The sequence below is a fragment of the Palaemon carinicauda genome, chromosome 39 (assembly GCF_036898095.1).
Source record: "Palaemon carinicauda isolate YSFRI2023 chromosome 39, ASM3689809v2, whole genome shotgun sequence".
NCBI classification, from domain to species: Eukaryota; Metazoa; Arthropoda; class Malacostraca; order Decapoda; family Palaemonidae; genus Palaemon; species Palaemon carinicauda.
Window position 1 is genome coordinate 14,326,926 of NC_090763.1, and position 13,301 is coordinate 14,340,226.

Consider the following 13,301-nt stretch of genomic DNA (forward strand, 5'->3'; position numbering starts at 1 on the left):
TTCATTTAAGGACCTCACGATGAAGACTCTATTTTTGGTTAGTCTGGCGACAGCTAAAAGAATCGGTGAAATTCATGCGTTTAGTAAAAACGTTGGCTTTCGAGATAACAAAGCTATCTGCTGATTGCAGTTAGGCTTTCTCGCCAAGAATAAACACCCTTCTCAACCTTGGCCCAAGGCTTTTGAGATTCCGAGTCTTTCGGATGGGGTTGGCGAGGAGTTGGAGAGAGTCCTGTGGCCAGTAAGAGTCTTGAAGTTTTACCTAAACAGAACGAAAGAGTTGCGAGGCAAGTCGGAAGCTCTTTGGTGCTCGGTCAAAAAGCCTTCGTTACAGATGTCAAAGAATGCCCTTTCATTCTTCATCAGGCTCTTTATAAGATAGGCTCAAGCACATTGCCGTGAGGTAGACCTCAAGCTGTTAAAAGTCAAGACGCATGAAGTTAGAGCTGTAGCAACTTCGGTGTCCTTCAAGCAAAATAGATCATTGCAGAGCATTATGGACACAACCTTTTGGAGGAGTAAATCTGTGTTCGCTTCACACTATTTGAAACGTGTCCAGACTCTTTATGAGGACTGCTACACTCTGGGACCATTCGTAGCAGCGAGTGCAGTAGTGGGGGAAGGACCCACCACTACATTCCCATAATCCTAATACCCTTTTCTTCTCTTGGAACTTTTGTATTTTTATGGTTGTTTGTAGAGATTGCGACAGTGTTCCACAATCATTGATTTTAGTCAGGTGGTCAATTTGTTCCTTGAGAGCGCCCAGAACAAAGGTATTGGAGGAGGTCCTGTCACATAGAGGTATTTACACCAGTTTGACAGCTCCTAGAGGTCTTCAGCTCCCTGAGAGGATCGCTGGATCTCATAAGGAAAGCGGACATAATGAGGCAGAGAATCATTGAAGTCAGCTTCCTTACCAGGTACGAACCCTTAAGCTTGTTTTATTAACTCTTAAGTAAAATTCCAACAATGTTGGCTATCTCTGACCCTCCACCAAAGGTGCCAATCAGCTATATATATACAGTAACTACCGGGTAAGTCAGATGTTTAAAAATGATATTTTCATTATAAAATAAATTTTTGAACATACATACCCAGTAGTTATATATAATTTAATTCCCACCCTCCTCCCCTCTAGAGACTATGGGCATGGAAGATCTGAGGAATCATGGAATGGTTCCAGGTACCTCGGTAGAGGGTGCACAGGTGGTACACCTGGCTACCCAATCGGCGATTGGCGCGAGTTTAGAAATTTCTGCCGTGACGTCAGGGACGTAAGCTATACAGTATATATAATTACCGGGTATGTTCAAAAATTTATTTTATAATGAAAATATAATTTTTCAAACTTTAAACCTTACCCCTTATACCGAATCTATGCTATGGGTAATCCCTCAGCTATCGCAGGTGTTATATTCAACCCACCCTACCTCCAGAGATTGGTGTAAAATCACAAACTAGATACGGTACTCTACAATACTACATTATATATTTTATTTCTTTTTATATTATTTTCATAATTTTATATTTATAAATTGAAGCTTTTATACACACTCCCCCAGTCTTATAAACCCTTTCTACACTTTTAAATACATTCTAACGAAACCTTACATTTACTGCAGACACATCCTTAGGTATTAAAGATGATATTAAAATCAGGACACTCGCCAGTGAAGACACATACTAAAATTTGATTGGTGATGATCATGACCGTGATCAGCAGAGCATTAACTAACTATGTAGATGATGACAATGATGAGATAAATGTATTGTACAGCAAAAAAGTATGTTAATGTTACTCTGAAAGCACCGCTTCAGTGTGCATTTTGTCGTCATCCAGTGTAGTAACCCCAATTTCAGCTGAAGGAGCACCCATGGTGATTAGCAGTTTCTGGTTCACGTACTCATCAGCGGATGGTTTGTCACTAGAGGCAGCTCCTCTATGTAGGGACACACACATAATGTTGTACTTCCTTTGAAATTTCTCTAACCACCCCTTGCTGGTATTGAATTCTGTTGGATTAGTGGGAGATCATCCTGGTTCTGGGTCGTCGTCACTGCCATCTGTAAACTTGCTGTAGAATTGCCTGGCATGCTCACATATGGTCTTGGAATCTAGTGCCATGTTTTCCTTCCTAAAGTCATTTATCTAAAGGGCTAATGGTGAATCCATCCTTATAATAGCTTTATTGCAGGAAGGTACCACCTTTCCTTCTATCTTGTAAAGTGACATTATATCATCCTTATATTCTTTTCGGCCGTTTTGATATTGCAAATGGTAGATTCACTGATGCCTTCATGGCAGCCTACGTCCGCGTTGCTTCTCCCATCCTTTAGCATGTCAAGAAGTTTAATCTTTTCCACTATACTAAACATCATAATCTGACAGTTGTGTTCACTGCCAGAAGCCAGGTGTAGGATGTTTGGCAGGTATCATAGGGTTTCAAAGTATTTCACAATTACATAAAAATGCCAAAAATCAAAAAAGACAAATAAAGATGCAGAGCGATGTTGCGTATGTGTGCATAAAAGCAAATTGGAAAATACGGTGTGCCGAGTGCTGCAGGTGGCTTGAGAGGGATCCTGCGGTCATACACCCAATGAGCGGCCAGAATACCTAAAAGCATGCTCTGAGTGGTCGTGTCTGATCTACCAGCCAATTGTGTGCCATGCACGAAATCACCTTGGCTAAGTAGGCTAGGCCACTTTCCAATGCTTGCCAAGTTTCGTTTTCTATGCAGTTGTAAGATTTTTTGTACAATACCACCTACAGTACACTATGCATTTGCTTTTAATATACAGTATCTTATTTAATGTGTTGTACTGTATAAATTAATCTAATAATTTATTGTATTCAATTTTTGGCCTGAAAATGACAACAAAAAATTTAAAATCTTAGAAAATATAATACTGTACTGAACATATTAGCCCACAGAAACCCGCACCATAGATTTACATATAATAAATAAAATTCACCAATATACTGAGTGCACGATAAGTGAACCTCTAATTGATGAGGAATTACTGTACTGACTTTGCTGTCCATAATAGGATTCTTACGTAACTAAGAATTTCTTTCTTTCACAAACCTTATCAAGAGTATGTTTCTTTTCAGACATCAAGAAGAGCACTTTTAAATTTGCATTTACACGCTATGTTTTGTCATTGGTGTAATTTTTTATATATATATATATATATCATCAATCCCAGATTTATCACACGATTTATAGCAGATGACACTCAGAGGTCTGGGCCACATTTTGTATGTTCTAAATCAATTAACGAAATCCTATTTATATAGATTTTTTTCACTGGATTCCACTTCTTCAAGTTCATTATTATATAATGTACCTCAATTTATTTCTTTCACTAGTTATAATCTTTACTACTTAACTTTTCTGGAGATCTAAAAATATTTTGTCTAAAATATGTGATAAAAATTAGGCCATTAATTCAGTAGCAAAAAACACCACTATCTATTAAATGTCGGAGATGGAAGATTTGCGGTTGAATTTTGTAATATCGCGGTCTTGACAAGTCCTGAAAAGAAAATATTCTTATTCAGTGAGTGCAGTCACTTGATTGCAACTTGGAAGCAATTACTTTTGACTCTAGGGTATAAGCCACCTTAAATATAAATCTTAACAATTAAAATGTTAATTTTTAATTCTAATAAATAACATCCAAAGTTGTAGTTAACTTTAATGTACAAGATATTAATTTAACCAAAGCTTATTGCTTAGGTTATGTTGATTTTTTTTTTTTTAGTATATAAACACTTATGCAAGACCATAATTTAAAAGGTCAGTTTAATAGTAGCTAAACAGTTTTTAGGATCACTATTGTATTCTTAAACTATATAATTACTTAAATACTTTGGGGAGATATCTATCTGTAAACTACCTCCAATAATTATTTACTTTTCTATTCCACAGAAACGTGCTAGCTCTATCCGTCTTCAGTTACTGGATATGTTTCAACACATAAATTTACTAGATGTTCCAATATCAAATATGTTGTTTTGAGGAATAGTGGGAGTCTAGTTCATCAGTCAAAAAAGACAACATAAGTTACTCCTCCCTTAAATTTGACATAATTATCCAATAAGATCTAGTCATGGCTCCTATTGTTCTTAATCAAACTGATAATTCTGACAAAAGTGAAGAGAATGAAACAGTTGATCAAATGTGGTTTGATCATATAAAGGAAGAGGAGGAGGCCTTTTGTTATACATGTAATTCTACAGCTGTGGGAAAAGATTTGGCCCATCATCTTTTTCTTGGGCAACTTAATTGTATCCACTGTACAGTGAAAATCGCTACTTGTGATTATCTTCAGGAAGTCTATTATTCCAGTACACATAAATGTAAACAAAACGAATCTGGTAAACATGAATTTTTAAAGTGGCAAACATCTAGTACAGAATACCTTTCATATTTTTTGCGAAGAGAACTTGTAATCGAGAGATTTTGTCGAAATTTAAAAGGGTCTCCTACGGTAGAAGAAGTACTTGGGATGGTTAGGGACTACGTGTGTAAATTAAGTGCAATTGAAAATCACGATCCATGGAAGAATGAACTACAGGAATGCTGGAAATATCTGGAGAGGAAAAACTTAGGCAAACAGTCATGTCATTCTAATAAAGACTCTCAAAACTCTAATTGTTTAGAATCAGAGGAGGAAGTATCTGACAATTCAAATCTTTTAGAGGAAATTAGATTATCTGCACCAAATGAAGCTTTAAACGTGAGTGACAATTCTGCAGACAGTTCACATGAGGAAAGTGTATCTTCTTCAGGAGAATCCCAAAGTAAAAATAACAGTGAGGAAGATAGAAGTGAATTGTTCAAATATCGAATTCAACACGCATCGAGAGATTCCCATTTACCCAAATCAGTGACCATCTCCCACCAGTCATCTTCTGAAATACCTTCAACAAATAAAGAAACCACAGACACAGCTCAGGTTGATGAAAGTGCGGGAGAAATATTGTCCGACGAACAACTGGAACAAGACGAGCCTGACGACGAACTTTTATCTGCATTTACAATAGGGGGATTGGACCAGACCATTGAGTATGTTACTATTCAAGATGCATGCAGAGGAAAAGCAGATGCTGGTGTAAACGAATCGCTGATCTCTGAAAACCGAGAGACTATTGAAATATCCAGTGGGAAAAGAAAGAAGGTAAACGAAAGCTTTGGTGGTCCTAGAAAAAGAAAGTGTCGCAAATATGATACACAGAGTAATGATTTTCAGCTTCCAGAAGGAGTGATAAAAAATGATAATTATTTGGTTATTCATTTCCCTGTAGAAAGTTGTCCAGAAGAGTGTCCAAACTGCTACTGTGAATTCACTCCATCAATGTTAACCGTTAATTGTTCTACATTTGTTTCAACCATCATTTGTGAGGAATGTAACCTTACGGTTTATGTTTTCCCAGAGTAGCTTAAGCAATACCGCGTTTATTACATTTTAATGTTTTACTTGTAATTTTAGCTCAGCTATTATGGTCTTTGTAAGACTTGATTAATTATTAATCTTTTGGCATTCTTTTAGCTTAGTTTATGTTCTCCAAGAGTATCTTAAGCACTACAGTGTGTAAATTTAAAGGTTTTGGTTGTAATTTTAGTCCGCTTATTATGGTCTTTGTAAGACTGAATGTAAGACTGAATTATTAATCATTATAGACATTTTAATATAAAAAAAACCCCTATCCTTGAGTTATTTCATTTTTTTCCTAAGAAATTTAGGACAAAAATACTACAGGATACCTTTATGCCTTCTACCTTTTTAATAGTAAACATATACATGAAATTTAAAAGAGTACAAGTATATTAGTACTGTGACTAGTCTCTACTACAAGAACAATAACTTTGTTATAGTTATTAGCAATTTAACCCAATTAGTCAAATTTATAGATGCATAGTTCCATCCTAACAGATCTGTTATTCGATGAAGAAAAATTAAAGAATGACAAGTCGAAAAATATCTTCAGTGAGAAAATATTAGAGGAAATAAATGAAAAATTATACAGCTGCAGAAAATGGACATTACAAAGAAAGTTTCCTTCTGCCAGCCCGTTGAGCAGTACCTACTGGAGGGAAATTGGGGAATGACTTCACCTAGCACTAGCATATGCAAAGTCCTCTAAATAATTATTAGATTTTACATATCCAAAATATTGTAAAGCTGCCCCTGGGTATCCATTTGCATGCGGATATGCAGAGGAATTTACAAAGAATCTCACTATACAAACCTTTTCTTATTGAATTATAATTTTTTTTTAACAGAAAATGATAGCGTGTACTACTACTGTAACAACTAATCTGTGAGGTAAGAAGAATAATGGCAGAGCAATGGAAGCATTTGATTTGTAAGACACAGCCAAAACTGATTTTGAAGACCAAAAATGTAAACATTAACTGGGTGTCAAAAAACAAGTGTTTTTGGGGGTTAGGGTGCTGTGTGGTCCCCTAGGACTTTCATATAAAGGCTAGAATGGGAAATTCAGTACAACATAACCAAAGAAATACTGTACTGTCCTTCCTGCACTAGGACCAATGTACCAACGTACATAAGGGAGAACCACGGGTTCAGGCTCTGTTGAACTTGTCACAGAACCTTGAATGATGAATTTATCTTCTAACTGACGACATATCACCATTTGGTACGTATTATACTTGGTTCCCTCCATGAAATTAAATTGGCTATATCGTCTCAACCTTTAATAATCACACTTTTGGAAGATTAGGATTGTCAACAGCTATCCAGTCTTCATTTTGTAGATTTAAAATTCTCTTCTGCCATCTGATGTCACTGCAACTGTACATTTATTACTTAATTGTCTTGCGAAGGCAAAGCAGTTGCACCCTAGCAAGAGAGGCTTAAAGACTATATAACTTGACCAAGAGTGACCTTGGTTGTATGAGTAGCTTTAATATATGGTAACCTTATTTTGTCCTTTAACTAGACCTTGTAACCAAATTTTCATGGCTCAGAAGCTAAATGAATCTATAATATCGATTATTAATACACATATTTATAATCAGTTGTTATGAATATCGTTGCATTTCTTAGCTTTCAAAATTATCTCAACAGCATGTAATATGCCACATGGCCCTACTGGGTTTTAACGTTGAGGCTACTTTCAAATAGATCCAACATGGGAAGTCCCCAACAGTTATCATTCAACTTTGCAGATGTATAAGACCATTTTGAGAGGAAGACCTGATCCCCCTTACTGGTTACGGTTCATTTTCCCTTTGCCTATTCTTTAGATATTCTCCTCTGTCCTCATACACCTAACAACACTAAGATTAACAAACAATTCTTCTTCGCCCAAGAGGTTACTGTACTCATTATTCAGTGGCCACTCTCCTCTTGGTAAGGGTAAAAGAGACTCTTTAGCTATGGTAAGGAGCTCTTCCAGAAGGACACTCCAAAATCAAACCATTGTTCTCTAGTCTTGGGTAGTGCCATAGCCTCCGTACCATGGCCTTCCACTGTCTTGTGTTAGAGTTCTCTTGCTTGAGGGTACACTCAGGAACACTATTTTATCTTATTTCTCTTCCTCTTACTGTATTGCTTCTCACATGAAGAGCAAAGGCTTAGACCTAGGAAGATATAACTCTCAATAGTTGATGAGATAAGCCTTGGTTTGTGGAGGCTAAGTGTATAATGTTTTTAAATCAAAAAGGTGAAACCACCAGGATCTGAGGCATATGTAAAATGGACTTCACAAGAAAGACAGAAAAGAAAATCCTATCTTGAGATTTTAAGTCTTCAACCAAAGAAGAATTCTTTGTACGCTGTCTAAAATGAGTGGTTGGCTGTCTAGTTGGGGTCCAAGGATCAGCTTAGTCCAGAAATGACTGCATATAACTACCTTTTCATGGTAGATGAAATGATTGGTCAAGGCATACCATATATTGTCAGAGAGATTGAGCCTTTGTAGAAACTCCTGCACCAATGAGACTAACCTTTGGTTACTGTCCTCTGTCAGGCAAACCAAAGTAAATACCTTTTCCATCCTTAAATGTGTTGCCCAAGTAATTGGTTTCAATCTGAATTTTAGTTGACCCGACGACCCAAGTGCTGGTATAAATGAAGTCACTAAAGGTGTTGAATTTGTACTGGTCATGATGACATCACAAGCATTTGGCCAGGTATCTCTGTAACCTTACAGTATTTTATTCCTGTGTGACTATTCTGTTACCAGCACAAGCATCCAAGTGAAAACCTAATAGGAAGTGGATAGCCTGGATACTGAATTGGCAGACCTTGACTTCCAAGATTATAGAAATTTTGAGAAACCACAGTAAGTCCTAAGTCCATCACCAATAGAATTTTCTGCTGATACAGTAATCATTATTTCTAAGAACAGAAGCAAAGTTACTGAGATGGAAAAACTTCTAACATTTGAATCCATGATCAGCATTAATGTATAGTGGCTCTAAGCTTGATCCCTAGTCTATCCAAGAAAATGCAAAAATCTATTACAAAAACTCGAGAGCCAAAAACAGCTAAATATCAACCACATCCTTTAGTGCCAACCATGGTTGGTTTAATCTCTTTAATTTTAGAGCCAATCTCCATATGAAAACAACTAGTAAGGCAGCGATTGCAAATGAACTTCCCTGGCAGGCTTAGAAGAATTCAAGGGAAAGAAATTCAATGCCCAACTTTAAAGCAGCAAAAGATATGCTAACTCTCATATTTAGAGCTAATGCTTCCAGGGGACAAGAAAGCATTGAGGGAAAGACCCTGCAATGTCCTCTTTCAGGTTAAGGAGAGCATCCGCCATTGAACCCAAAACCGTTATTTATCACTGGGTGAATCTAATTTTTCTATATGTTATACCTCCTAGTGCAAAGATAAATCTGTGCAAGTTTTATAATTTTCGGACTATTATTTTTTTCCTAAATGAATAAAAAATCTATTAAAACAAAAAAAATTAAATCCAATATTTATCGAAAAGTATTGAACATAATTAACAAAAATTTCCACAAATTTTGCTTATTACAATATAAACAAAATGCCAGTAGGAATTTTCCATATTTTCAGTATTTTTTATGTAAATATTTATATATTTACATATTTTATGTTTGAAAATATTAAAAATAGAAAATATACTTTAGAAAAAATTCCTTCATACAAAATATTGTAAATTTATTCCTCTTTACAACTATGTACAGAACTGTATTTGGATTTAAAATTGGTAGATAAATAGCTTAAAAAATGTTATTTTTATTAATAAAATAAATTTTTGAATATACTTACCCGGTGATCATATAAGCTGTCAGCTCTGCTGCCCGACAGAAAAACCTAAGGACAAAATACGCCAGCGATCGCTATAAAGGTGGGGGTGTACATCAACAGCGCCATCTGTCGAGCAGGTACTCAAGTACTCCATGTAAACACAGAACCAATTTTCTCCCCGGTCCACTGGGTCTCTATTGGGGAGGAAGGGAGGGTCCTTTAATATATGATCACCGGGTAAGTATATTCAAAAATTTATTTTATTAATAAAAATAACATTTTTCAATATTAAACTTAGCCGGTGATCATATAAGCTGATTCACACCCAGGGGGGTGGGTAGAGACCAGCATTACATGTTTACATTATTAAGAGCTAAGTATTTTGTATTTCATTTTAGCAGTTATTCAAAATAACAAACATAAAATAAATAAGTACCTGGTAAGGAAGTCGACTTGAACAATTACTCTGCCTTTTTAAGTACGTCTTCCTTACTGAGCCTCGCGATCCTCATAGGATGCTGTGCGACTCCTAGGAGCTGAAGTATCAAGGGTTGCAACCCATACTAAAGGACCTCATCAAAACCTCTAATCTAGGCGCTTCTCAAGAAAAGAATTTGACCACCCGCCAAATCAACCAGGATGCAAAAGGCTTCTTAGCCTTCCGGACAACCCAAAAACAACAATAAAAAACATTTCAAGAGAAAGATTAAAAAGGTTATGGAATTAGGGGAATGTAGTGGTTGAGCCCTCACCCACTACTGCACTCGCTACTACGAATGGTCCCAGGGTGTAGCAGTTCTCGTAAAGAGACTGGACATCTTTAAGATAAAAAGACGCGAACACTGACTTGCTTCTCCAATAGGTTGCGTCCATTATACTCTGCAGAGATCTGTTTTGTTTGAAGGCCACTGAAGTTGCGACAGCTCTAACTTCATGTGTCCTTACCTTCAGCAAAGCATGGTCTTCCTCATTCAGATGGGAATGAGCTTCTCGTATCAACAGTCTAATATAATAGGAAACTGCATTCTTCGACATAGGTAAAGAAGGTTTCTTAATAGCACACCATAAAGCTTCTGACAGTCCTCGTAAAGGTTTAGTTCGTTTTAAATAGAACTTAAGAGCTCTAACAGGGCACAAGGCTCTTTCTAGTTCATTTCCAACCAAATTAGAAAGGCTTGGAATATCGAACGATTTCGGCCAAGGACGAGAAGGTAGTTCGTTTTTGGCTAGAAAACCAAGCTGTAAAGAACATGTAGCCGTCTCAGATGAAAATCCGATGTTCCTGCTGAAGGCGTGTATCTCACTGACTCTTTTAGCTGTAGCTAAGCAGACGAGGAAAAGAGTCTTTAAAGTGAGATCTTTAAAGGAGGCTGATTGTAGCGGCTCGAACTTTTCTGACATAAGGAATCTTAGTACCACGTCTAAATTCCAACCTGGTGTGGCCAAACGACGCTCCTTCGAGGTCTCAAAAGACTTAAGGAGGTCCTGTAGATCTTTGTTGTTGGAAAGATCTAAGCCTCTGTGACGGAAGACTGCTGCCAACATGCTTCTGTAACCCTTGATCGTGGGAGCTGAAAGAGATCTTACCTTCCTCAGATATAAAAGGAAGTCAGCTATTTGAGTTACAGAGGTACTGGTTGAGGATACTGATACCGACTTGCACCAGCTTCGGAAGACTTCCCACTTCGACTGGTAGACTCTAAGAGTGGATGTCCTCCTTGCTCTAGCAATCGCCCTGGCTGCCTCCTTCGAAAAGCCTCTAGCTCTCGAGAGTCTTTCGATAGTCTGAAGGCAGTCAGACAAAGAGCGTGGAGGCTTGGGTGTACCTTCTTTACGTGTGGCTGACGTAGAAGGTCCACTCTTAGCGGAAGAGTTCTGGGAACGTCCACTAGCCATTGCAGTACCTCGGTGAACCATTCTCTCGCGGGCCAGAGGGGAGCAACCAACGTCAACCTTGTCCCTTCGTGAGAGGCGAACTTCTGCAGTACTTTGTTGACAATCTTGAACGGGGGGAATGCATAAAGGTCTAGATGGGACCAATCCAGTAGAAAGGCATCTATATGAACTGCTGCTGGGTCCGGGATTGGCGAGCAATAATTTGGGAGTCTCTTGGTCATTGAGGTTGCAAAGAGATCTATGGTAGGTTGGCCCCATGTGGCCCAAAGTCTCTTGCATACATTCTTGTGAAGGGTCCATTCTGTTGGGATGATTTGACCCTTCCGACTGAGGCGGTCCGCCATGACATTCATGTTGCCTTGAATGAACCTCGTTACTAGAGACAGGTTTAGATCTCTTGACCAGGTGAGGAGGTCCCTTGCGATCTCGTACAACTTCAGAGAATGGGTCCCTCCTTGCTTGGAGATGTACGCCAAGGCCGTGGTGTTGTCGGAGTTCACCTCCACCACCTTGCCTAGAAGGAGGGACTTGAAGCTTTTCAAGGCCAGATGAACTGCCAGTAGCTCCTTGCAGTTGATATGTAACGCTCTTTGCTCCGAGTTCCAGGTGCCCGAGCATTCCCGACCGTCTAATGTCACACCCCAGCCCGTGTCCGATGCGTCCGAGAAGAGAACGTGGTTGGGGGTCTGAACAGTCAGTGGCAGACCCTCTCTGAGGTTGATGTTGTCCTTCCACCAGGTCAGTGATGACTTCATCTTCTCGGAAATAGGGATCGAGACCGCTTATAGCGTCTTGTCCTTTCTCCAGTGAACAGCCAGGTGAAATTGAAGGGGACGGAGGTGCAGTCTCCCTAACGCAATGAACTGGTCCAGTGATGAAAGCGTCCCTATCAGACTCATCCACTGTCTGACTGAACATCGGTCCTTCATTAGCATGTTCTGGATGCATCCTTGGGCTTGACTTATTCTGGGGGCTGACGGAAAAGCCCGAAAAGCTTGACTGTGAATCTCCATCCCTAGGTACACTATAGTTTGGGATGGGACCAGTTGGGACTTTTCCATATTGACCAGGAGACCCAATTCCTTGGTCAGATCTAGAGTCCACTTTAGATTCTCCAGACAGCGACGACTGGACGAAGCTCTTAAAAGCCAGTCGTCCAAATAGAGGGAGGCTCTGATGTCTGCTAAATGCAGGAATTTGGCAATATTCCTCATCAGTTTCGTAAAGACAAGAGGCGCCATGCTTAGGCCAAAGCACAGGGCTTGAAATTGGTAGACAACCTTCCCGTAAACGAACCTTAGAAATGGTTGGGAATCTGGGTGGATGGGGACGTGAAAGTAAGCGTCCTTGAGGTCTAAAGAGACCATCCAGTCTTCCTTCCTGACCGCTGCTAGAACAGACTTTGTCGTCTCCATGGCGAACGTCTGCTTGGTGACAAAGACATTCAGAGCACTGACGTCTAGCACCGGTCTCCACCCTCCTGTCTTCTTTACCACTAAGAAGAGACGGTTGTAGAAGCCCGGGGATTGATGGTCCCGGACTTTGACTACCGCTCCCTTTTCTAGTAAGAGAGACACCTCTTGCTTCAAAGCTAGTCGCTTGTCCTCCTCTCTGTACCTGGGAGAGAGGTCGATGGGAGTCGTTGCTAGAGGGGGCTTGCGCAAGAATGGGATCTTGTACCCCTCTCTGAGCAACTTCACAGATTGTGCATCTGCGCCCCTGTTCTCCCAGGACTGCCAGTAGTTCTTGAGTCTGGCTCCCACTGCTGTCTGAAGAAGGTGGCAGTCAGACTCTGCCTCTAAAGGACTTGGTACCTTTCTTCTTGCTCCCACGTTTCCCTTCGGCACGAGCACTTCCTCTGCTGGAGGCTCTGCCACGAAAGGGCGGAATAAATCTTGACGCTGGAGTATCCATCCTGGGTCTAGACACGGAAGGCAAAGGGGTGGCTTTGCGTGCAGATGACGCAACTAGGTCATGCGTGTCTTTTTGAATCAAGGAGGCAGCAATCTCCTTGATCAACTCCTCTGGGAAAAGGCACTTCGAGAGAGGAGCAAACATAAGCTCCGACCTCTGACATTGTGTTACTCCAGCTGACAAGAAGGAGCAAAGGTTTTCTCGTTTCTTGAGGACCCCGGAAACGA

At 39.4% G+C, this 13,301-nt stretch overlaps 2 protein-coding genes across 3 annotated transcripts in view; one reads left to right on the forward strand and one right to left on the reverse strand.

Moving 5' to 3' along the window:
- The window catches only part of LOC137631015 (uncharacterized), a 28,353-nt gene extending 22,646 nt beyond the window's left edge, over positions 1–5,707 (forward strand). For both annotated transcript variants that reach the window (XM_068362562.1, XM_068362561.1), the window contains exon 2: positions 3,939–5,707. In XM_068362562.1, the coding sequence (XP_068218663.1) occupies positions 4,120–5,451 (1,332 nt within the window). In that variant the 5' untranslated portion in view covers positions 3,939–4,119 and the 3' untranslated portion in view covers positions 5,452–5,707. The remainder of the gene's footprint in view (positions 1–3,938) is intronic.
- The window catches only part of LOC137631016 (testis-expressed protein 9-like), a 104,846-nt gene continuing 92,914 nt past the window's right edge, over positions 1,370–13,301 (reverse strand). Inside the window, exon 8 of the mRNA XM_068362563.1 lies at positions 1,370–3,543. The gene's annotated coding sequence lies outside the window, so the exon portion shown is untranslated. The remainder of the gene's footprint in view (positions 3,544–13,301) is intronic.